The sequence below is a fragment of the Platalea leucorodia genome, assembly GCF_965183815.1.
Source record: "Platalea leucorodia genome assembly, chromosome: 2".
NCBI lineage: Eukaryota > Metazoa > Chordata > Aves > Pelecaniformes > Threskiornithidae > Platalea > Platalea leucorodia.
Genome location: NC_138824.1, coordinates 15,832,518 through 15,859,709, shown reverse-complemented (window position 1 = coordinate 15,859,709; position 27,192 = coordinate 15,832,518). Strand labels below are relative to the sequence as shown.

General features: G+C 38.3%; 1 protein-coding gene across 1 annotated transcript in view; it reads right to left on the bottom strand.

Moving 5' to 3' along the window:
- Nucleotides 1-27,192, bottom strand: part of DYNC2H1 (dynein cytoplasmic 2 heavy chain 1) — a gene marked incomplete at its 3' end in the record, with an annotated part of 183,148 nt that overhangs the window by 25,400 nt on the left and 130,556 nt on the right. The window contains exons 83-85 of the mRNA XM_082338028.1: nt 17,124-17,240; nt 6,989-7,198; nt 3,519-3,608 (exon numbers count right to left, since the gene is read on the bottom strand). Of these exons, the coding sequence (XP_082194154.1) occupies nt 3,519-3,608; nt 6,989-7,198; nt 17,124-17,240 (417 nt within the window). The remainder of the gene's footprint in view (nt 1-3,518; nt 3,609-6,988; nt 7,199-17,123; nt 17,241-27,192) is intronic.

The window sequence follows — 27,192 nt, the reverse complement described above, 5'->3', positions numbered from 1 at the left end:
ATCAACATTTTCTGGCAAAACACATACGAAAATAAAAACATAGAAATTGTATTTCGGATGTGATCTGACTAGAAGGTTGAGAAGCAAAACAGACTGATAATGTATTATTAAGAATTGCTTCAAACACAACTGTATTACATATTTGAAATAAAAAAAAAATATAAAAAAATATAATAACCAGTATCTGGTCATCTGTCACTACTTTCTATTGTCACTAACAAAAAAATTAACACAATTTACTGCTTATGAATACAGTTGAAAATCTACTGTAAAGCTCTGCCTTAATAATCTGTCCCTCTCTTACAGTAAATGTTTAAAATTGTAAATATTGTCTTCATAATAACTTTACATAAAAATGAGTAATTCAAATGTACAATAGTATCAGCAATTTCAGCAATGAAAAAGGAAGATTACTATCATGGTAATGATGTAATGCAGCATATTTGTCAAGAGTTGACTGGAGTAATATATGGAAACAAAAACTTTTTGAATATGCTTGGTTGAAAATCATCTATTACTGTTAACACTGATTTCATCCTGTTACGCTCTGCTACATTAATACTCTTCTCCCTGATGACCAATGATAGGACCCGAGGGAACGGCAGGAAGATATGCCAGGGGAGGCTTAGGTTGGACGTTAGGAAAAGGTTCTTCACCCAGAGGGTGGTGGAGCACTGGAACAGGCTCCCCCGGGAGGTAGTCACGGCACGAAGCCTGACAACATTCAAGAAGCATTTGGACAACGCCCTCAGACATGTGGTGTGATTTTTGGGGTTGTCCTATGCAGGGGCAGGAGTTGGACTCGGTGACCCTTGTGGGTGCCTTCCAACTCAGGACATTCTACGATTCTATGATAATCTCCACTTTGTATGGTAGGTGTCCTCCACACAGAAGCTTGAACTCTAATCTCAGGCTTCCATTTAAAAAATTCATATAAGTAAGGAAAATTGCATGCAGTTTGGTCACAATCAAATAAAGGTAGAGGTCACAAACTGCAAGGTACTCTTGAAGATTATGAACACTGCTGACTCAGCCACAAGTGATGCCTTTTTAATAATGATGACTATAATAGTCAGTCAGAAGGGACTAAGTTCAACTCTAGTTATATGACCAATATAACATTTGAACATGAATTATCACTTGTTGCTACATATATTTACACTTTATTGTTTATAATTTGAGACTTTCTGTGAAGGAAAGGATAAAGAAAAATTAAGCATTAGCCAAAAGAAATAGTTTGTGTAACAAGAATCTTATGAATACTTTGGAAACATCCATTTGATAGTTTCTTTAGGAAAAGTAATGCCTAGAAATCATGTTCCCCTCAAATTTTCCTTCTGAATCTGACAGTGAACACTAATGTTCACAGAAATCTTCTTCATACCCCACTGGACAAGACTGGGCTAATCAAGGTAAAAACCAGCAGCTTTCTATTTCTTGTCTGGAAGTAATAGAAGATCTGTCCCTCCTAAAGGAACCTTCCTCCCTGGAAGGTTCTCGCAGTTTCCTCTCATAGAATCATAGAATCGTCAAGGTTGGAAAAGGCCCTTAAGATCATCGAGTCCAACCGTTAACCTAGCACTGCCAAGTCCATCTATACCATGTCCTCGAGCACCGTATCTATCCGTTCTTTAAATACCTCCAGGGATGGAGACTCAACCACTTCCCTGGGCAGCCTGTTCCAACGCTTGACCACCCTCTCGGTGAAGATGATTTTCCTAATATCCAACCTAAACTTCCCCTGGCGCAGCTTGAGGCCATTTCCTCTCGTCCTATCACTCGTTACTAGGGAGAAGAGACCGACCCCCACCTCACTACAACCTCCTTTCAGGCAGTTGTAGAGAGCAATAAGGTCTCCCCTCAGCCTCCTCTTCTCCAGACTAAACAACCCCAGCTCCCTCAGCCGCTCCTCATAAGACTTGTGCTCCAGACCCTTCACTAACTTCGTTGCCCTTCTTTGGACACGCTCCAGCACCTCGATGTCCTTCTTGGAGTGAGGGGCCCAAAACTGAACACAGCACTCGAGGTGCGGCCTCACCAATGCTGAGTACAGGGGCACTATCACCTCCCTGGTCCTGCTGGCCACACTATTCCTGATACAAGCCAGGATGCCATTGGCTGCCTTGGCCACCTGGGCACACTGCTGGCTCATGTTCAGGCGGCTGTCAACCAACACCCCCAGGTTCTTTTCAGCCAGGCAGCTCTCCAGCCACTCCTCCCCAAGCCTGTAGCGTTGCATGGGGTTGTTGTGACCCAAGTGCAGGACCCAGCACTTAGCCATGTTGAATCTCATGCAGTTGGCCCCGGCCCATCGGTCCAGCCTGTCCAGGTCCCTCTGTAGGGCCTTCCTACCCTCCAGCAGATTGACACTCCTGCCCAACTTGGTGTCATCTGCAAACTTACTGAGGGTGGGCTCGATCCCCTCATCCAGATCATCGGTGAAGATATTAAACAGGACCGGCCCCAACACTGAGCCCTGGGGAACACCACTCGTGACCGGCCGCCAACTGGATTTGACTCCATTTACCACCACTCTCTGGGCTCGGCCGTCCAGCCAGTTTTTAACCCAGCGTAGAGTGCACCCATCCAAGCCATGTGCAGCCAGCTTCTCCAGGAGAATGCTGTGGGAGACTGTGTCAAAGGCCTTACTAAAGTCCAAGTAGACAACATCCACAGCCTTCCCCTCATCCACCAAGCATGTCACCTTGTCATAGAAGGAGACCAGGTTAGTGAAACAGGATCTCCCTTTCATAAACCCATGCTGGCTGGGCGTGATCCCCCGGTTGTCCCGCACTTGCTGCATAATGGCACTCAAGATGATCTGCTCCATGACCTTCTCTGGCACCGAGGTCAGGCTGACAGGCTTGTAGTTCCCGGGATATGTTCTCTCTATGTATCCAACATGATGAAATCTGTTTCCTTAAATACTAATTAATTTACATAAATGATTTTTTATTTGTCTGCCTATTATCTTAAATATACTTCTTCTGTTAATCAAAATATAAATAGATTTACCTTAACTAATAATTTTCTTCTTCACTGTCAGACTCTAAATTGATAGAGCTGTTGTCAGACTCTGCACCTTCTATTATAGCCCCTTGTAAACCTCGAGAATGCAGATGTTTTCTTTATTTGCTTCAAAGACTAGCCTTCCATTAATTTCCACATTACCTCTATTAGAATTGCTTCACTTTATCTCTTTATGTTTCTCTCTAGCAGATTAAAGAGTATGTCTTGACTTAGATGTAAAGATTCATCTGAGTAAATAAATCTTTTCCCCCACAGTTCATCAGAAAGACTAATGACTAAAATCTAAGATGTAAACATTACTGTATTTAAAGTTACTGACTTCAAATTGCTCAGTCTGCTGTCTTCACATTTCTCATCTATCTTTAAATTTTTATATGCCTTTTCACACATCTAAAACTCTTTGGGACTTCCTACTGCAGTACAATTCATATAACATACTGTGTCACTGAACACCAGTGTACTGAGGTAAAATTACTCTTCAAAATTACCTGTATAGCAAGTGCTCGAGCTACAAGACTTCTAAGATATTGTAAAGGATCTTCTGGACCTTCCCACTTGGTTTGCCATGTGAGGGGACACTGAAATAAAAATATGTTTACTGAAAGTATCCATTTCAAAACCATCATCATTACATTTTAAGCTAGCAATTTCAATGAAATTAAACAATCCGGAGATCAAACATATCTACAAAGAAAAAAGGCAATACAAGCAATATAATGATCAAAGCATACAACCACTAATAGGAAGGCCATATTCCTGCCAATTCTTTACGTGGCCCACAGAGATACAGTGCTGATGGAGAACTTACAAGAACCTCTGCTATTCAATAAGGAAACACCAGTAGGTTCCACAAACACTTCAAAAAGGCCTAAGTTGATTCTTTCTTGGAAAGCCACAATGCCATCTTTCAACTGCAGCCACAGGTTCCCACTCCTTTGCTGTTGCCTCCTCAGACTTGAACATACAGTTGTGTGGCTCTGTGGTGAAGTGAATATGCTACAATTCCTCTGCATGATTATTTTCTCACCATCGTAAAGTGTTTGTAAAACAACACCTGAGAATAAAATCTTGCAAGACCTCCCCATACAAATTTCTCATTGACTTCAAAAAGAAGCTTAAAAGATCATGTTAGATTTCTTCCTTATAAAATAAGGATAAAAACAATAATTGTACCTACTTCACAGCAATCTGTAAAGACTCTGCAAGATTCTCCTACTTAAGTGAAAGAGAATTGATGTAAATCATTACCTGGGGAATATTCCACAATACTGAAGAAGCTGAGCAGAATAAACAGTTTATACTGTTTAACATTTACAGTTGCATTTTCAAGGAGGTTCACAATCTAATAGCATATGTGCTGAACAGATTTTCAAAATCTGATCACAGAAGTTTGTAAGAAAAAGTATCTTTCAAAGTAAATACTCCATGTGTACCTTCTATAGATAAAAACCAGAAAATATCTGTGTCTGTGGACACTAATTAATTATTAATTGAATAAGCTAGAATACATGCAAGACAATTAATAAAGCACAGTGTCATGGTTTAACCCCTGTTGGCAACTAAGCACCACACAGCTGCTCGCTCGCCCTCCCCCCCACCGTGGGATGGGGGAGAGAATGGGGGGGGAAAAAAAAAAGTAAAACCTGCGGGTTGAGATAAAGACAGTTTAATAGGAGAGCAGATGAATAATAGTAATGATGATAAAAATATACAAAACAAGTGATGCACAATGTAACTGCTCACAACCTGCTGAGCAATGCCCAGCCCATCCCTGAGCAGCGATCGCTGCCCCCCAGCCAGCTCCCCCCAGTTTATATACTGAGCATGACACCATATGGTATGGAACAGCCCTGTGGCCAGTCTGGGCCAGCTGTCCTGGCTGTGCCCCCTCCCAGCTCCTTGTGCACTGGGCAGAGCAGGGGAAGCTGAAAAGTCCTCGACTGGTGTAAGCACTGCTTAGCGACAACTGAAACATCAGTGTGTTATCAACATTATTCTCATACTAAATCCAAAACACAGCACTATACCAGCTACTAGGAAGAAAATTAACTCTATCCCAGCTAAAACCAGGACACACAGTTAACTGCATGCTTTTTTACATAATTATGATTTTTTGAAACTTTTTGTATTTGAAACTATTATCCTTGCTTTTTTGCAGACTCTTTTGCTAGATATGCATTTATGGGCAGCTCACCAATCTATCATTTAGAAGGCATTCACCTAATGTTGCTAATATATCACTCTAAATTACTCTAAGTTTAAAGTAATAGCTTAGCTAACTGTTGGTATGGAAGCATATTTCAGATGTACACTAACATATCAATTTTGGAAAAATAAGGCACATTGCTGAAACCATTAGAAATCATACATTTTTTGAGTCTCACATTTCTATCAGTAAACTAGCAGCTTCAGGTGCTATAATCTTAAAAGAACTACAATCTTGGTGCTTTCTAAATATAAGTTTTTAAAAATAGTCCTTTGTTATGTAATGTACGACCACACTAAACTAAACAAGAACAGGGTACAGAAACCACATGAAACAAATCACTTTAAGACGACAAATATGGCGAGGTTTAGCTGCCATGCCAAGAGCGTAGCATTAGCCTCTCTGGAGGGCTGCTGAAAAGATTGCTTTATGGTCACAATCCAATAAAGGGATCTGTGTCAAGGTAAGTGGGTAAGTAAGCAGATGAAATGCCAGAAACACTTTGTTCCGTATATCAGGAAGCACTGAACTAAGTTTGTGAGAGATAAAAATGCATAGAATCTTTAAGTACATTTTTGTGACAGTGATCAGGTTCATAGCTCCTGCTGCTTCCAATTTAAGACTGCAGCTTAAGCACACAAGCAAGACATACTCTCGCTCACTAACAAGAAATATAACTGTAAATACTAAAAAATAGCCATTACATGTATTGTTTGCATTCACTATGACTTATACTTAGCACCAATTTCCACCACAGTCAAACCATGTTTAAAAAGGCAATGAGAGTGCTAACATGAAAATGTTAATTTATTCTAATTGTACTGCAATTTTGCTAACAAATGCTGTCTTGTGAATCTGAACAGACAAAGAATTTAATTATTGTTTTAATTAGAAATTTGATAGATCAACAAATGCATAACAATCTTTTTAAAAGTACTTGATCCTCACATGAAGAAAAAGAAGATGTTACTAGGAATTATCGTTCGTTGTAGTGCCAATCTCAATATCTATGCATTAGCATCGACACAATTTATCAATTGCTGCAGGTGAAAAAAAATACGGAGTTTCACGTCAATGTTTGACTATCTTTGGAATCCAATTACCTAGCTATTAATGACAGACCATGTAAATTTGCCATCACTAATTGTACCAGTTTATAAACATGCCCAGTTTGATGCCAGAAAACACGGAAAAAGTACATGTACACATTTTGTTTGCTTTTCTCGTATATCAAGAATATAGGGTGAGATGATAGGTTGATATGATAGGTATAGCTTGTCTGGTGTGATATGGCAATAACCCATAATGAATAAATGTAGAGAGCGAATTGTGATTACAACTGCAGTAAAACTTAAATTTTAAGGAACTGTAAAAATGAAGAAAAGAGACAGATTTACATGTTCTACTGTCTAATGTATTTGACTTATCTAGCATGATTTGTATTTGAAATGGAAATACTATTCCACAACTTCTAATCTTACCGGATTTGTCCTTAACAGAAAGCTTGATGAAAGTATAATATACTCAGATGCTTCTGCAAGTACTTGAAGCAACATTTTTCTGGGTTTTCATTCCAGAAAAAAACATGGTTCTGTTTTAGAGTCACTATCAATAAAAGAACTCCATTTCAGAGTCTCTATCAATAAAAGAACTTAGAGCAAACGGTGACATGTAAATATGCATCAGAATTTTGTTCAGTTTCCTTGTTTTTTTTCATTGCTTATAATGTAAATTCATGACAAAATGACTTACCTTCTGATTTAGCAGAGCGCTTGCTAGTCTTTGTACTTCAGAACTCAGTAATGAAGTACCTCTGATAACTTTACTTAAAGAAGCAAGTGACTGATGGACGCTTTGCACAAGGCGAATGGCATTGAATTGTTCCAGAGTAATAAATGATAAGATTGGAGATCCTTGTTGCTCCACAGGAGGAGACACCTTCTGATGAATCAGGTTAGAATTCTAAAAAAGAACATGTGATGTCCAGTTAATAAACTCAAGGAAACTATTACATTATACAACACATTCTTTGTTTAATTCGTAATACTTCATGTGACCTTGTTAGCTTTGAAGTAATTCAGATATCCTCCCTTTTCTGACACTGGATTAAAACTATAATGATACTTTCAGTATTGCCTGTGAGATGTTCAATAAAGGCACCACTCTTCTGAGACAACCCTGTCTACCCAATTACTTCAAAAATACTGGAATTTCTGAAAAATCTTAACTTAGCTGAATCACTGCTTTTAGTATTTGTGTTAATGTGTCAATATAGAAAGCAGCAGTGTACACAGTATAACAAGATTGTATTGGGCACTATAAACCATGCTGCCAGATATAGCTCTTGCTTTGATAAGACTAGTTCAACCTGGAAACAAATTAAATATAAATAAACAATAAATACAAAATAAATATAATACGTGTAAATCCTGAGTAACTCAGACTCTGAGAGGTACTGCTGCTCTCACATTGACATTTTTATTACTTACTTCCATTCCGTTACAGCCACTGAAAATCCAGATTTATTCAATAATTTCAAGAGATGGTATCATTTTGCAAATCTTAATTCATATGCAGCTTATTACATAAATATATTTTAGCATGTGTTCTGAAACTGCCAACCTGACATGTGACAAGATGCTGCACTGAATTCCAGTTATGGAATTTAAACCTTTATTGGAAAATTCTACAAGGCACAAATGCAATAAGAAAACCCTAGCCTTTGGGGAAAAAAAAAACATTTTCCTATTTCAATTTCTAGTAATTTATTAAAGGTAAAATCAGATTTTACTTTCTCTGAACTATCACTTAAAATAACAAATAGTTTTGACTTTTTTTCAGATGAAATAAACTTCTGAATTGTCACATGGCATCTTGCTTTCCAGAACACACAGGATGTCTGCCTCCATAATCATTCCTAGGCACTGTAACTTCGTCAGAACTTCGAAGTATTTTTCATTTCAAGCTCATACCGCACTCAACTACAAAGCAAAGATATGAGAAAAGCCAAGTAAAAGAGTAATACAGACACTTTGGTTTATGACTAACAGAAAAATGAAGGATAAGGTCTTCCCTCTCACATTACTAAAAAGGTATACAACAAAGTTACTTAATGTTCAAAGTGTAAGAAACATACAGTATTCAGAAATGTTATGATTTGTATTTTGTCTTTGCATGCATCCTGAAATCACAGTACCAGTTTCACTTCATTTTTTCTGAGACCATAATTTGTTGAATATATATGTGAAATGTAATGTAAAACTATCACAAGCTAGTTGCTAATTTCTTACTGGAGTATTTAATTGCACAAAAAAGGAAGAACAAAGACATTGCAACTTGCAGGCTTTGCTCAGTCTTATACTGTCTTAATTCATGAAAAACTTACTGGAAGAGCAGGCCTCTAAGTTCCTCAATACTGCCCTTTACATAACAGTCTCCCATGAATTGCATATTCATTTCATCACTCTTTTTAATGCTTTCTCCTGAGAATTTGTTAAAACAACCCATCTGTCATTTTTATAGGAAAATTAAACATGAACACCGATATCAGCTTATACATTTAATGTTCTATTACATTCCCTCAAAATCCATTATGTATATAACTCACATCAGCTTTAAAAATATCCTCATGACCTGCTTGGGAATTAAGATGAAGAACTGCTGAAGTAGTGAGTGCTTTTCCTAATCGTAAGAAACTGAAGATAGGTTCTAATCTTTAACATTAAATACTATATTATGCTACCAATATTAAATTAGGTGTATTTTGAGACTTTGATCATTTTCCCTCTTTTGCTTCTGGACTTGTTACTATCTCAGTACAATATAAGACTTCATATAGTCTCACCTGAGCTGCTCCAGAGCTTTTCTTCATTACCTTCCTAAACTCAAGCTTTTTCAAACTCCAATATGTTCTGAGAATTGCCCCCTCAGAAATGTAACAAATATAATGAAAATAAACTCATATACCTCCACTAGTTCTGCATTTGATTCAAAATTCAATTTTGGTGGTGGTGGTGGGTTTTAGAAACCTCCATTGACCTTCTGATGTACTTATTCTGCCTCCTCCCTTGAGTCTCTCTGCCTGTTCTTTTAGATATTAGCCTCTCACTGTTTATTACACAAATTTTTCATTATTGAAAATACAAGAAAGAATAGCCCTATATTTCTGCTTCACTGATTTTCCTTGGTGAAAAAAACATTGTTCTTTTGTTAAAGCTGAGGTTCCTAATGTTTTAGATAAAAGAGCAACAACCCATTCATTTTCAAAACTACTTTTGCAATTGTCTTGCAGCATTATGCAACTTCATGAAAATTATTAGTTAGCCTTCAATTTACAAACACAACAAAAGATAAGGCAGAACACAACATGACAGCTTATGATCATATATTCAGCAAAAATCATTTTGAAGCAGTTGCTTCCAAATTTTTATTCTGGGTGGGCCTTCTAACTTTCATGGAGGTACTAAAGGGTTTCCCCGAACCAAAGCAGAAAATGCATCCACCTTACAACAAAAATATAGCATTGATTCCTGTCTCTCTCTACTCATGACAGATAGCCATCTGGACATGATGAAACGCTTATGCAGCCCCATTGTGTCCTGATATTTTTGTGCTTGTCTGAAAACTGTCATATGATGGGCAGTGCTTGAGTTCCATTGGACAGTTTTCCAACTGATCCAGTTACGTGAGAATGAAGTGCTTATATAGGTCCTGATCTACAGTCTGTCATGGCAGAAGGCTGTGTGGGAAAAGAACGGACACCAGGACACAGACTGGTTGAATTTACTTTGATGGCCCAGCCCTGGCCAACAGGCTGTACTGGGCCATCTTTCCATATTAAGGAAGATTTTTTTTTTAATTTGTGTAACATTTGTTTGACAAGTTATTCTGGCTGTGAGATGGCTTCATATTTTTCAGTAAACAGTCTTTCGTGCAAACTTACACTGAGCATCTGAGTATTTAGGGTTTTTTTAACTTAATGGCAGGTTCATAAGAGTTTAATTAATTTGATTAGTGTTAAGCTGTTATTAAATCACGCTGAAAGGCACTGCAGAAGCAATTTTAGGACAATATTCCTTACAAGGGTGTTTTCCAATGGCAAGAATTAAAACATATGTTTTCAAATGAAGCTAGTATAGATTAAAATGTCAAGACATTCTGTATTAGTCCAGAACAGCTAAATAGAAAGAGGAAGTTTGCTTGTGTAACTTTCAACACCGGAGTGCACTGATTTGAACCAGATTTTAAGTATCCATTTCATTTAAAGTAAAATTCAATGAAAAATTCCACAGTCTGCATTCTGGCTGGACTAATAAACTGTGGATGAAGGAGAGGCAGTTTCCATGATTCTATTGTTATGGATAGACAAAGACTAATAAACTCGCCAGCTACACTATTTCAGAATGCCTGAATAATTGGTGGTAACATTTAACGGGGCTTTGCAAAATGCATGCCGCTGAGAGGAAAAATGAGTCCTGCAAATTAACAGAAATATTTCTGAAAAAGTAACAACATAGAAGTCCTCAGTACTGTAGCAATATGTAAGAATTATTTCCCATTTTAAAATGGCTAAAATGAAAAAGCTAAAATTTCCAATGTATATCTGCTATTTTTGCTGTTTGACCACAACGACTGTGATAGCTCTGAAAACTGAGCACAAAGGACTACTATTTACAGAATCACAGAACAGTTGAGGTTGAAAGGAACCTCTGGAGATTGTCTAGTCAAACCCTCTGCTCAAAGCTACAGCAGGTTGCCCAGAACTGTATCCAGTCAGGTTTTCAATATCTCCAAGGATGGAGACTCCACAGTCTCTCCAGGCAACCTGTTCCAGTGTTTGACCAACCTCACAGTAAAAAAGTTTTGTCTTATGTTTAAATGGCATTTCTTGTATTTCAGCTTGTGCCCACGGCCTCTTGTCCTGTCACGGGACACCACTGAGGAGAGCCTGGCTCTGTCTCCTTTGCTCCTTCCCATCAACTGACACACACTGACACACACAGGCTGAACAGTCCCTGTTCTCTCATCCTCTCCTCATATGACAGATCCTCTTGTCCCCTAATCACCTTAATGACCCTTGGAAATCCTTGGAAATTGTTTTCAGTATTATTTTCTCAATCACCTTCCCAGGTGAGGCTAACTGACGTGTCGTTCTCTGGATCCTCCTTTTTGCCCTTCTTAAAGGAAGGAGTGACATTTGCTGTCTTCTAGTCCTCAGGAATCTCCCCCAGTCACACCAATCATCTTTCAAAGATAACTGCGAGTGGTCTCACAACAGCAGCAGCCAGCTCCCTCAGCACTCATGGGTGCATCCCATGAGGGCCTGGGGATTTGTTTATTTTCAGTTTGTTTAAATACTGGCTAACTAACCCGATCCCTCTTCCACCAAGGGTAAGTCTTCCTTGCTCTGTACTTTCCCACTGCTTCTGGGGACCTGGGCTTGGTGAAGGCCAGACTTATCAGTAAACACAAGCATAGAAGGCATTTAGTACTTCAGCCTTCTCCTTGTCCTTTGTGGCCAAGTCCTCATTTCCATTCAGTAGTGGTCCTACACTTTTCCTGATCTTCATTTTGTTGCTGATGTACGTCTGTAAAAACCTTTCCTCTTGCTCTTGTGATGGGTGAACAGCACCGTACCTGCTGCTAAGTTACAGGCTGGAAAGTTGACTCCAACCCAGCCATATCTGGTTGTGGTGGGTTGACCTTGGCTGCCTGCCAGGTGCCCACCAACCCACTCTCTCACTCCCCTCCACAGCAGGACAGGGGGAGAAAATAAGATGAAAAATCTTGTCGGTCAAGATAAAGGCAGTTTAATGAAGAAGGAAAAAAAAGAAAAAAAAAAAAAAGAAAAAAGGAAAGGTTGCATGCAGAAGCAAAACCAAAGGAGATTTATTTTTCTACTTCTTATCAGCAGGTGATGCCCAGCCAATTCCTGGGAAGCAGGGCTTCAGTACGCATAACAGTTGTTTTGGAAGATAAGTGCCTTAATAATGAATGCCTGCCCCCTTCTCTTAGCTTTTATTGCTGAGCATGATGCCACATGGTATGGAATATCCCTTCAGTCAGCTTGGGTCAGCTGTCCCAGCTGTGTCCCCTCCCAACCTCTTGCCACCCCCAGCCTACTGGCTTTAGTCAGAGGTGGGAGGTTGGGAAGACAGCCTTGATGCTGTGCAAGCACTGCTCAGTAATAGCTAAAACATTAGTGTCTTATCAGCACAGTTCTAGCCACAAGTGCAAAGCACAGCACTGTATCAGCTGCTATAAGGAAAGTTAACTCCATCCCAGCCAGACCCAGTACACCAGTACAGCCCTTCACATCCTTCACCAGATTCAACTCTAGATACGCTCTGGCTTCCCTAACCCCATTCCTGCGTGCTCAGTGTCTCTATATTCCACATTCCTCCCATGTCAGCTGTCCCTGCTTCATTCTCTTCTACACTTCTTTTTTTTACGTTTGAGTTTTGCCAGTAGCTCCTTGCTCATCCATTCAGGACTCCTGCTGCCATTACTTGACTTTCTGCATTTTGAGATTGACCACTGAGCTTAGAGGAGGTATTCCTTGAAAAGCAACCAGCTCTGCAGGACTGCTCTCCAGGACAGTGTCGCATGGGATTCTTCCAAGCAGACTCCTGAATTGGCCAAAGTCTACTTTCCTGAAGTCTAGGGTTGTGTCGTGGTTTAACCCCAGCCAGCAACTAAGCACCACAGGGCTGCTTGCACTTCCTTGTTTATATGGACACACTTTAGATGGTCCCCCTTCAGCTTTGTTTTGTTGATTTTGTTGATGATGTTTACAGACATACTTTGCCTACCAACCTGGTCAGCTACTTCCTCACATAGTTTTTGGCCATCCTCTCCCTACCCTATATTTCTATTTTAAAACTCTCCTCACCAAGTTGGCCAGCCTGTTGGCCCCACTTAGTCAGGTGGACCCTTTCTCTTTCAAGCAGGCAACCATCAATCCTCGAAAAGCGTTCCATGGTCATAAAAACCAAAGCCCTGTTGCTGACACCAGCTGTGCAACCAGTTGTAGGACCCGTTCACTCCTCCTCATGTCCCTCACCTTCACTGTAAGGATCAAGAAGAAAAACCACCTAGGCCCCCATGCCCTTAACCATCACCCCCAGACCCATGTAGTCATGCTTCATATGCTCCAGGTTATCCCTGGCAGTATGATTGGGGCCTATGTGGAAAAGCATCAAGGGGTAATAGTCTGAGGGCCAGACAAGCCTTGGCAGTCTTTCCACAACGTCCCAGATCTGAGCCCCTGGCAAGCAGCAAACTTCCCTAGATAACAGGTCAGGCCAGAAAATGGGAGCATCCTCCCCACAGCAGGGAGTTGTCAGCTACTCTTCTTTACCTCCTGGTGCTTCTGTGTGGATCAGGTTTACTTGGCTTGGGAGCTCCACTGGACAGAAGTCCCAGCCCCTTGTCAGCTATGAGGGCAGTAAATCTGTTCTATAAGTGTAAATTTTGAGGTGGAGCAGAAGCCTTCCTCCTGGTGCCAGAAGTCCCAAGTTTCCAGCCTTTGCCATCCTGAAAGTCTTCACTTCCAGTCCCAACAGGCACAGACTCTACCTGCACCTCCTTCAGGAAAGGTGGGGGCTTGGCTCTTCAAGCTACAGTGTCTCAGAAAAGATCCGGCTGATCTATTTCTGATGCTGCAAAGGCCACTGACCTCCCCTCACAGCTCCTTAATTTGGTGATGCAGATCCTCAACAAGCATACAGCTCCTGCAGGTTAGAAGACCACCTCCTGCTGTCCCAGCCTCAGGAACAGGCAGTAGGCACTCCCTACAGCTCGAGATATGCAGAGCTGCATCCTTCTTCTGGACCTCTGACTCAAAGTTCTCATCTTAGAGGGTCCATTGCTCCAACAGCAGCTGGGGACTGTGCTCTGTGGCACATCACCACCACTGCTGAGGAGGTGTATCTTCTACTGAGCAAAGTTGCTGGTCTTCTGTAAGCTCTTCTACACAAACTGCTGTGCCAACTGCTGCATGCATTTGCTGCCTCTGTTAGCTGCACTCAATACTATTGATTGAAAGATTACAATTTGCACTCATGAAAAAATATTAATATTATTTTACACACTTCAGTGTGGTATAATTCTTCAGTGGGCACATCACTAAGAAGTTAAATAGTCCATGTATAGATTTGTGAGATGTTGGCCAATATTAGGTAAAATTTTTGTTTTATCACTGATTTCTGAAATTCACTAACCATATGAATTCTATTGACATTCTGTCAATTTAACTGCATTTTATACTCTAAATTATTTAGATTGATTTTTGTAGGATGAAACACTTACGTTCAGTCCAGAGAAATACCCAGTCAAATGCTGTCTACTATTTTATCTAAACTTGGACAATAGGTTACAAAACACAAAAGTGATCACCATATGGTATTGAGAGTATACAGATAAAAATATGTCCGCACTTAAAGATTATGATCAATTATTCCAGTGTAAGTTCTACAGACCAAACATGTCAAGTGGTAAATTTTGTTATGCTTCAGAATCATCAGTATTTAGATGTACAATAACTATTTTCAAGGTATTTGTAAGATAATCCTTTTTGAGTTAATCCTTGATTTACATACTCAGCACTGGAATAAAAATGTTTAAAAACATAGTTAATCTTTGTCTACATATTAACAAGCTTCTGAGCCTTTTTTTGCCTCTGGAATGAAAAGTAGCTTATTTTAAAAACAGCTTTGAATTTATAAATACATCAGCTTGATTCAATTCAGATCTATAATGGACACTTCCTGAGTTTCAGTAGTTTGAAACAGGTATTCAACCATTATTTCCAACTACCCTTAGTGATAAGTACATTAGACAGGTAAAAGACTAATATTTGCTTCTTGTAAATAAAATGGAAGGTATTGTCAGCATCTATCCCAGCTGCCTCTACTTTATTGCTATCTGTACCCAACAGATAAAAGAAAGAAGATAACAATAATAATAGTAACAACAACAACAACAACCACTACCACCACCACCTCATGGAGTTCAACAAGGCCAACTGCAAGGTTCTGCACCTGGGTCAGGGCAAGCCCCAATATCAATACCAACTGGGGGATGAATGGATTGAGAGCAGCCCTGCAGAGATTGGGGATACTGGTGGATGAAAAATTGTACATGAGCCAGCAATGTGTGCTTGCAGCCCAGAAAGCCAATCATATCCTGGGCTGCATAAAAAGAATCACGGCCAGCAGGTTGAAGGAGGTGATTCTTCCCCTCCGTTCCACTCTCCTGAGACCCCATCTGGAGTACTGTATCCCAGATGGTCCAGAGGAGGGCCATGAAAATGATGAGGGAGCTGGAACACCTCTCCTATAAAAAAGACTGAGAGAGTTGGGGTTCAGCCTGGAGAAGAAAAGGCTCTGGGGAGACCTTACTGCGGCATTTCCATACTTAAAGGAGGCTTATAAGAAAGATGGAGAAAGACTTTATACCAGGGCCTGTAGTGAAAGGACAAGAGACAATAGTTTTAAACTGAAAGAGGGCAGATTTATGCTGGACATAAGGAAGAATTTTTTTAGGATCAAGGTGGTGAGACACTGGGCACGTTATTCAGAGAAGTTGTGGATGCCCCATCCCTGGAAGCGTTCAAGGTCAGGTTGGATAGGGCTTTGAGCAACCTGGTCTAGTGAAAGACGTCCCTGTCCATGTGAGGAGGTTGGACTAGGTGATCTTTAAAGGTCCCTTCCAACCCAAGCTATTCTATGATTCTATAATAAAAGAGTCTGCAGCTAAACGTAAATGCTTCCAAAACTGAGAGGGAAAAAGTTTTTTTACAGACTTCAGGAATAAATAGTTTTCATGATTTTACTTTTTCATAACTGCAAAATCATTTTAGCTCATATTCTGTGCCCATTCATGCATAAATAAAATAATGTATGGTTATTAACTTAAGCAGATATTAAACTATTTTCTTCATTCCAATTCCCAGGTCTTTATTTAAAACTTCTGAAAACAAACATGATGCCTTCATTGAGCCATCAATAAAGAATCTTCAAAAGGTAAATAAATGAATCTGCTAACATCATAAAAATGCCAGAAAATCAAAGAAAGTTCAAGATAATACAGGAGTCTTTTTTTTAAGATATTATGAGCAGTAAAAATGTAGGTCAAATGCAGATGCATATGGTGACTCTCCAAATACTGGAGAGAACACAGAAATATTGCATAATTCATCTTCCCATATTTAAGCAGAAAAATAGACAAGCAGAAAAAAATACAAGGCCTGCATCAGGTCCAGCTTCCCTTGTCAAAGAGCTCTCAGGCTTGATTACCTTCACCTGGGCGACTAAGACCATCAAGGACCATAGCCACCAGCAGTAACTATATAGCTTTAGCTTCATGGTACCATATACTCACCACTAATTTATTACTCAAGTTTTAAAGAATAAGTGTTTTGAATTTGAAGTGCGAATGATTAATAATGATAAAGAACTAACCATTAGCAATGTGTGCTGTTAATGAGCATTACTGTAGTGCAGTTTTGGTTTACTGTTTAAAACTGGCTTCATTTATCAGTCTTGCAAACACTACAATCAGAATCTCTAATTTTCTGATTGAATATGTATACATATATGCAACAGTTTCACCTGAGCTCTTGCAAGGAAGGTTTGCAGGCTTAAAGGTATATTTAACTCTAGTCAGTAAGATACAATGGAAGGTGTCATATTGAAATATACTGCTATCCCACATGCAGACTTCATAGCTTATTACATACACGTAACATTGCACTTCCCACCTCAAATGCATTTAATTTCCTTTTTCACCTCTTATGTTTCAATATTCAAGATAATTCCTTAGACCTTACTTTTAATGTAGTTACTGGGAAAAAAAAGTTGTCTTTTCAAATTAGCTACTTTCCTACCTGATTGAGTTTCTTCCATAGGTTGAGAACAGGAGAAAGTTCAGTAGACCATATTTCTCTGTCAAATTTGCACCCAGCAGTTACTGACCTGCTCAGGATTCGAAGCTGTGAAATGACCTGAGTGATGAGAATACAAATGCAAATCTTGAATAAGGATAAACAAACTTCTTTTAGTACAAAAATGCGATACGATAGCAAATACTCTCCGATTTATCTATGGACTATACTTTTCTGCATACTTAATTACTAATCATGATCTATTCAAAACACAAACAACACCCATATCATAATATACAACATACTTGAGCCTCATTCATATTAAGCCCAAAACAAACAAACAAATGCATATTTTTCTTATCACAGTCATTGCCTTTGTTCAACTGTAATTTAAAAAGTATTGAGGTGCAGAATTCATTAAAAAGCCTGTTTTCCACAAAATCTCCGAACAAAACTCAAGGTCTGCCTTTAACTAGGCTCCATCTGTAATTAAAAAAAAAAAAAGAAACAAAAACCCAGAATATGTTACTAAATACATATAGTACCTATAAGGCATCAAAACTCCAAGAGAATTATAATCAATTCATTCTGATCTCCCACGGGTTTCTTTCTTACTTAGATATTTATGCTACCTCAAATTATTTAAATGCATATTTATTAGTTTAAAGCAAGCAAGCAAGCAATTCAAAGTGTAACTGCAAAACTTTCAGAAAGAAGGGGAGCTCCCAGTTCATCACGTCCAACTGCCCTTCATTGTTAGCGACCTGGTAATTCCACACATAAACTGATCAAATATATGTATAGATTTATAAAGAAAGAATACTGAAGTTGAACTTCTTCAGTGATATTGCAGTCTGTCCCTTAAACTGCATATAAACCCCCTGGTATTTGTAGGTATTTTAGCTAAATTTTAGTTGTTTTTCACAGTGCATTTTTTACAAGACATGTTAGAGAACTTAGTAATTCTCTCCTGTTTTGCTTGACTTTAAAGAATTAAATTTGATAATAAAAAACTTATTAATCATTCAGAAGGACTGGACTATTTAATTGTGAGACAGAAGGAGGCAGGAAGTCAAGCTGCTTCTGCTGGGTTTTGAATTATTTTCTATTCTTGAAACATGTGCAATGATGCAGTGTTTTCTTTTGTTTTTCATTTTCTTTTGCTGAAGCAAACAGCAGCTTCTTATTTATCAGCTTTGATAGGGACTATGAAGCACTACAAGATGATAATACACTGAACCATTATTTTAACTTTTATAACATTTACTATGATTTTATTCTTATATTAAATGGCTTGCAAGACATAAACCAAAAGATAAATAAATAAAGTATAAATATATAAAATCTATCTCTATAACATATAAACCTATATTTAGAAACAAGTTTAAAAATACTTTTAATTAAGCTAAAATAGTATTCTTTTTAATGAAAAGCTCACTTCTTAACATGTTAATTCTGAAAAAAATCTTTTTTTAGTTCTCTCAGAAATGACAATATACTCTGTTGTCCTAGAGAATTATGCATACTCTGTGATACCAGATCTCAGAAATTGTGAAAATAGAATTTTTTTTCTCTGTTATCTTAAAGGAATTAAAGTGAAATTAAATCCACATCCTAAAAAACACTATTAGTTGATAAAAGTCATAGCCTATTATAATAAAGCACTTCAGTCATGATCCTGCAACTTGGTTTGCCAAGAGGAACTACATGCATACCTAATGAATATCTGGAGGAAGCATCTTACTGTACTAAAACCTTTTGTCTAGCGTGAAGAAAACTGGCAGAAAGGAAGGTAAGGAGAAGTTGCAGTCAAGGCAAAGGAGTAGCTGGAGTGAACAGAGCTTTGCCTAGGAACAGGTTACGAGCCAGCTGAGAGCTTACAGGCAGAGACCAGAGGACAGACCAACATGGTTGGTGCTTTAGTAGGTGTGTGCTACAGACTCCTTGATCCGAGAAAGCAGATGAATTCTTCTTCTGACAGCTTGAAGGAGCCAACAATCACAGGCCTTAATACCCATGGGAGACTTCAACCCAGTATCTGCCATGAGGGCAATATGACAGGGCTCAAGGAATGCAGGAGATTTCTACAATTTGTTGAAGACAATTTCTTCAATGCAGGTAATCAATTAGCCAGCCAGCAGAGACGCTCTGTTGAATCTGTTGCACATATAAAATGAAGAACTGGTAGAAGGTGTGAAGGACAAGGGCAGCCTTGGCTGCACCAACCATGAGATTGTGGAGTTTAAAATCCTGAGAGAAGATAGCAAAGCAAGTAGTAGAATCACAACCCTGAGCCTCAGGAGAGCAGACTGTAGCTTAGTCACAGATCTTCTTGGCAGGATCTGATGGGCAACTGCACTGGAGAGCAGAGGAGGCCAGGAGAGTTGGTTAAACTTCAAGAACGAATTCCTCAAAGCACAAGAACAGTCCTTTCTGATAAGCATGACAAGCAAGCCAAAGAACAAGCATGGCAGGAGATCAATCTGGATGAAGAGGAAGCTCCTAATGATCTCAAATGCAATAAAGATATTCCATAGAAGATGGGAGCAGGGATGGACTACCCACGAGGGTATAAAGACATTGCTCATTTGTTTTAGGGTGGAGTGAGGAAAGCCAAATCTCAGCTGGGTTTGAAACTAGCAATGGATGTGAAGGCCTGCAAGAAGGGCTTCTGCAAGTATTCTGGCAGCTAAAGGCAGGAAAAGAAAATATGAGCCACTGCTCAGTATAGCTGGTTATGGAAAACACCATTTCATCCTCTCATTCTTGTAACTTGATTTTAAACTTTAATAATTCTTTGTATGCTCCAGCTATTGTGCATAGCAGAAAAGATTCTTGTTTAATTTAGCAAAAAATTATTTTCTCTGATTAATGTTTTGATCACAGTATCTTTATCATTCCTGTTATTCTTCCTCGTTTTCACTCTGCACTCATGCAAATGTTCTGACAAGCAATACAGATAATAAACACACATTTGTGCCTTCCAGATATCATTCTTTTAGCTATAGTTTTGGCTCTGATAATTTGTTTTTGGATAGTTGCCTGACATCATTTGCAAAGAAATAAAACGTTTACATCAAATATACTTTACTGGTAATTCAGTATGCAGTACTGCATATAAACTTGTATATTTATACTATAAAGCTGCAGGAAGTTTATATGATTGCTTTGTGAATATGGGGGATTGAAAATATTATTATATTCTTTCTGAAGTGACTTCATAGGTATAAACACTTAGCTCCATATAGCTGACATGAATTTGAGAAGTAGTGACTCCAAGATCAAGTAATTAAAAGTATTTTCTAATTCTAGTGTATAGGGCTAGCTGTCTATTTTTAATTATCTAATTACAGAATTTGCCTACATAATTTAAATAGGAAATACACTATCTATCCATTATTTCAATCTTTCTTCTTCAGTGCAACTACATCTCTTTCTGCTTTGTAGTACAAAAATATTGGGATATGATTGTCAAAAGTTAAGCACTTAAATGAAACACATTCAATCAAAAGAAATCAAGTTTTAAGTCTCAGTGTTCTAGAGTACTGTATCATACGATGATCTTTATCAAATGTTCATGCAAATTCTTTAACTCTTTCCAGTTCATCCCATTTCTTCTCTCATGTATAACAGGTATGATGGTAGCATAACTTACTACTAAAGTTTCCATGACAGCACACTGTTTTCAATTGACTGTAATTTAAAAAAAAAAAAAAAAAAAAAAAAAAAAAGGGTTGTGCTGAAACTTATATACTGGTGGCTGTTTCAGCCTCAATATTTTTTGAAAATTTTAGCTTAGAACAGTCATTCACCTTCAAGAATACGTTTTAGTCATGTCAAAATACTCAGGTTGACCTCATCTTTGAACTGCTTCAGCATCCCAAACTTTTGCTAACGGATTGCAAATGTGATGGACATTTTTTTGTGTGCCATTTTTTACATCCATGAAATCTCTTGAAATTTAGTAAAGAATTAGAGATTGCTAAATAATAACTCATATTACTGCTTAAGTATGATGACAAGTTTAATTTTAGAACTTGAATGGCATTTTATTCTCACAAATCACAGTGAAGTTTCTTACAGTGCTGACCAGCCTATGCTACTTCAAATCATCTGAAGCCTGAGAAAAGGTTTACTCAGTACTCTCAAATTAGTCTCTTTCTGAATGTTACGCAAATGAAAAGGGAAATTGATTTTTTTATAGGATCATAGAATAATGCAGGTTGGAAAAGACCTCAGGAGGTCTCTAGTCTAACCTCCTGCTTGAAGCAGGGATAAGATCAGACCAGGTTGCTCAGGGCTTTATCCAACCTGGTCTTGAAAAATCCCAACTAGAGAGACTGCACAACCTCTCTGGATGACCTGTTCCACCGCTTTACTGTCCTAATGATGAAAAAGTTTCCCCTAATATCCAGGCTGGATCTTTCTTGTTTCAGCCTATGTCCTGTAAAAACAAGAGTCAAATGCACAGATTGGGACAAAGAATGTGTTAAGATCGGGAATGACCTGAATAAAACCAGGAGGTGGGATGTATTTCCCTATTAGAATTATCAGGGGATTAACAAAAGTCTCCCAGGTTATGTGGTATGTTTGCAGTCACTCCACAGAACTGTTTTCACCTCCAGGCAAGAGAAACAAGTTTGGAGTTGAAAGGGAAACTGGATTTCAAAAGATCGAGGAATATCAGGAATACATTCCTGGGGGCCATATGAAAGACAAAAATGGCTCTGTAAGGTAGCAGGACAGGAATGAGAACATGGACTGGATGAGTACCTTGGAGACCTTGATTCAGCTGGCAAATGGAATATGATTAGGAATCTGTATTTAAGGAGACAAAATAACTTTTGGGTTGAGAAAGGGCACTGTACATAGTCACTTAAATGAAATTTAAAACAGACAAGCACAAATTCACCCCACGTACCTTTAGGCACTTACTTAAAGCTTACTTAAAACTTACTTACTTAAATTACAAAGATTACCACCTTAGCCTGCCTACATAATCAATAGACAGATCTTAAGTGGGTTAAACTGTCGTTCAGAAGTCTCTCCTACTGAGTACACAGGAAAACTTAAGTTCCTTACATAAGTACCTCAGACACATAGGTCTTTGTTGTGGAAATTAGAATGAGGATTTTCATTTCCTGGAAACCTAACTTAAAAAGCCAACAAGAATTCAGCTCCTCTCACTACACTATATATATCTTACCATCAGGTCAACTTATAATCAACTTCATATACTTATTCTAGAATGAGATTCATCATGCCTTAAACACGATACTTCTATGACCACAAAGAGAGACTAAAAGTGACTAGCACAGATGCAGACATCTAGGTCTGTTGAATCATATCCTTTGCACTCTAGTTTGGAAAGGTACCAAGCAGTTATGTATGTACTTATAATACTAAGGAAACTGAAAATCTAATCAGAGTTGTATACAACAGGGTACTCAAAATAATAGTACTTTTAAAATACCTAACCTTTGAATGCTCACCTTTGTTACCTCAACATAGTCTTTTAATATATTATACACTAAAAGCTCTTATATGTTGTGCTGTTCCAGTCCAAATACACACCTAAATATTTTGAAAAAATGATAAGACTGAAAAAATCTGCAGGAAAACAGTACCATCACTGAAAATATGAGAAGTACGGAAAGACAGGTAACCAAAATATAAAAGCAATAACCAATAATGGTCTGTTTAAAGAGGGCTAAGATTATTCAGAACTTGTAGAATTTAGTCTTTGTAGAAGCTGCCTGTTTTAAGTAAAGTAAACTAATCAAAACAGTATTTATATAAAAAAATTCAGTAGAGTAATTTATTTGTGAACAGTGCATCTAATAACTATGAACAGCATACAGAAACTGTTACTGAATGGTTTTTTCCATTCTTAGTGGAAAGTTCATATATGTCCTGGTTTCACCTGGGATGGAGTTAATTTTCATCTTAGTAGCCGGTATGGGGATGTGTTTTGGGTTTAGGATGAGAACAATGTCGATGATACACTGATGCTTTGGTTCTTGCTAGGTAGTGCTAAGCTGTTGCTGAATAGGTGGTAAGTGGCGCTCACACGGGTCAAGGACTTTTCAGTTTCCCCTGCTCTGCCGGGTGCACAAGAAGTTGGGAGGGGGCACAGCCAGGGGGGGTGCTGGCCCAGACTGGCCCAAGGGCTATTCCATACCATATGACGTCATGCTCAGTATATATAAGCTGGGGGAAGAAGAAGGAAGGGGGGGGGACATTGGGCGTGATGGCGTTTGTCTTCCCAAGTTACGCGTGATGGAGCCCTGCTTTCCTGGGGATGGCTGAACACCTGCCTGCCGATGGGAAGTAGTGAATGAATTCCTTGTTTTGTTTTGTTTTGTTTGCGCGCATGGTTTTTGCTTTGCCTATTTAACTGTTCTAATTTATTTTACTTCAAGTATTAAACTGTTCTTATCTCAACCCATGAGTTTTCTCCCTTTTACCCTTCTGATTCTCTCCCCCATCCCACTGGCGGGGAGTGAGCGAGCGGCTGCATGGTGCTTAGTCGCTGGCTAGGGTTAAACCACGACAATATACTGTGGCTTTTTGCATTGTCAGCACAGAAAAATATAAGTTGCATATATTAATAAAGGTGAGGCAGTCAAACTTAAAATGTCAATATTTATTTACCTAGTTATTAAAGTAATTGTGCATCTCAGTTTTTTCACCTATTGCATATTTTATGTGTTTCTGTGGATATATGCTGTTATGATATTGACCAACACATTACAGTAAAAACCCCATGCATTTAGAGAAATTAAGAGCAATAATGAACAGAATGGAAAGCAATAAAGACAGTGAATGAGGCAATGTGGCTTCATATGGAACTACTAGAAAGTCATGTTAGACCTGAAAATTAAAATAAAAATTCATGGAAAAATAAAAATGAGGAAATGTCAAGATTTTAACTTTTCCTTCCATGGAACTTTGAGAAAACAAGATTTGTAGGAACACAAAAACTATTTCTGTTCTTTAGTCATGCACAAGATGAGGAAAACGTCTTGCCTTCAGCAATTCACAGCTATTGTAAAAACTGCTACTTCACAAATACAATATATAACAAACACAGGTTTATATCTAAGTCTTGTATTTGTTTCATAAGCAATCTATCCTACAAATCATACAACAAAATCAAATTTTACACACAGTATTACCACTTGAAAAAGAGGAAAGAATAAAATGAAAAATATATTGTGAAATTCTGTCACTGAATTAAAAAAAAAAAATCCAGGATCAATCATTTCTGAACTAAATACAATTACTGTTCTAAGAATACAAAACAGAAAAGATTTGCTAGTCAGATAACTGCTATTTTTTTCAAGACTATGGAACAGGTAGAAGGATTTTTATTTTTGTACAAAAAGCTAACTAACTCCTCTCAGTAAACCTATAGACAATGCCAAAGCAGATACTCTGCTGCCATCTACCAGTTTTAAAAGGATGTAGTCTTAGAGCAGAAACCGCTTCTATGTTTCCTTTCTCTGAATGAAGCAATATATCCCTTTACACAGCTGTTCAAGGACATATTTCTGTTTTTATAAGACTTTACAGCTCAAACTAAAATATGAAGTTATAACATAGTCACTTTGGTAAATATTGGGAAAGTAGTAACTCACTGCAATGCAACTATGTCTTCATTGGGTCAAGAGAGGGAACAGGTTTCAGTTTGATATGCCTTCTGACAGAACTACATGCTTCCATACTGTTCCTCGTAGTTTGGCTGCAGTAATCCATATTGCTGTGAAAGTAGCCTAAGATCAAGCTGCCAATGAAACCTCTCTGACTTTCAGTCTCCCTGTATCCCTTACCTCTCTGCAAGAACAGGGTCCATGGAGGTTGTTAGGACAAGGGTACTTTAATGGAATTCACAACCAAATCATTCATACTGCATGCGGATGAGCAAGAAACAGTGTAGGTCTATGCTTTCTCTTTTGTTTTTCCCTCAAGATCACCTCAAAGCTGTTCGTTCATTCAATAAGTAGGACTGGACTCATTACAGAGATTCATGCCTTCTTAAAATACAAAGCAAATGAGGGAAGACATTGACATCTCTTATATCTTCTTTTATACAGAAGAGGATCATATACCTTTGACGCCAGGAAGATCCTCTGTAGAGCAGGGGTTCAGTGAAGGAGGAAAGAAAACCAGCAGGATGCTGCAGATGGACAGCACAAGCCCACTACTGACCCAGACAGTATTCCAGCTGCACCTTCTCCCAGAGAATAACTAAGGGCTTTACTTTGCAGAGGTCCCCATACTACCTGGAGAACATGACGCTAAAAGGAAGGCCAGAAGAGGTGGCTGACCTTAGCTAATTACACACCCTGAAAAAAATGTAAGAAAACTGGAAAATTGTAGCCTAGAAACAGAAAATATGCAGAGTAGCAATATATTCTCATATACATAGCACCAATCCTATGGCAATTAATAAGGCTACTTGAAGGACTGCATTGATTCACTGCAATGGTAAAGGGCTGTGTTTCTCATTAGAGCACAGTACTGTGGCTTCCACTCCATTATGTCGCACAGCACATTTCTTTTCTGCGGCACCATGGGTATATAGAAAACACTGCCCATATTTTAAAAATTCTTATTACGTACTCAAATTGTTCAATTGCAGGGTAATAATAAATATAGTTTGCCATTACTCATCGATTTCTGCTACAGCCTATTAGTCATGTATTTGTGATGTGGGATGCATTTAATAAATGTCAGCAATTATATGCTCTGCACAGCTGATACAAGGGTTGTATAAATGCTAAATTATTTTAAGAAAATAGATTTATGTTCATCCTGACACCTATAGCAATAACGTAAATAATTCAAGAATAATTTCAATTGCATGCTTTTCAATAATTATACCCATATTACTCTATGCGACATGATTAGAATTATGGGGGAGCAGTAGATATAAAATTAGGTACCAGTGCTCAGAGTCCCGTTAAAGAGCTAGATTTTGAAAGAAAATTCAGTCTGGTGATGAACACACAAGAAGCTACGCTATCATTATATTACAATTGCACCTTGAAAAATAACCACACACCACAGCCCCACTATTCTATATGCAGTAGGAACACTGCAGTCAGGTGTGTGACTGTAATATCGAGTGGACATACTCACCCTAACTCTACTTTAGCTGACTTGGGTAATAACAGCAGTGGAGACTTGGTGTATAATCTCAAGCATGATCATCCAGCAAACTAAGAGTTCCAGGTGTCCTTGTACACCCTCCCCTACACATGCTGTCTCAGTTGCTGTCATTAACAAGGTAAAAATCAGCAGTGGAACGTACTACATTCATAGATCTGACTACAGTTTTAGGAAGACAGAGAGCAGTTCTAATCTAAGCAAACAAGATACGCAAGGAATGGTGGGAAGAGGTACAGAATCAGCCAGTGACTCGCTGAAATAAGAGCAGGTCAACCACAAAGTTGAAAAAAAGAACCCAAGGATAAAATGCTGTTACTGAAGCCAATGAAATCATTGCAATTATATTTAATGAGGCAAGAGTCGCTTCATGTTTCCTGACCCTCGTTCATACCTTGCTTGCCTTACTAGATTGCCCTACAGTTTTCCATTATTAGTTTACTATTCATTGTTACTCGGCAAGTATTCATCACAAAATAAAAAAAAAAAATAGCTATAAAAAAAGATAATTAGGTTTTGCTACAAAATTTCTAAGTTTCAAGCACAGACAAAATAGCAACAGTAATTATTTTAAATGAGTACTATATTTAGCAGCTATCCTAAGGTATGATGAGCTATTCCTTTTGACTTTTAATGGATTTCATTAAAGAAATTGTTTCTCTTTAAGCAATCACATCTATAAAAAGAATGCATTTAGTATGAGGTTTTTGTGCTAGGATAATTTATGTGGAGTATACAGTTAGGCAACATGCTTTTTGCCTGATTTTGTAAACCTGACTTTTTGTTCAGATATCATAATTTACTTAAGTCATCTGGATGCAATGTGTGAATACTATTTCTGTATAAATTTCTGTTAGAACCAAGTCTTAAGTTTTCAAATGATTCAGCTTCCATTCATGAC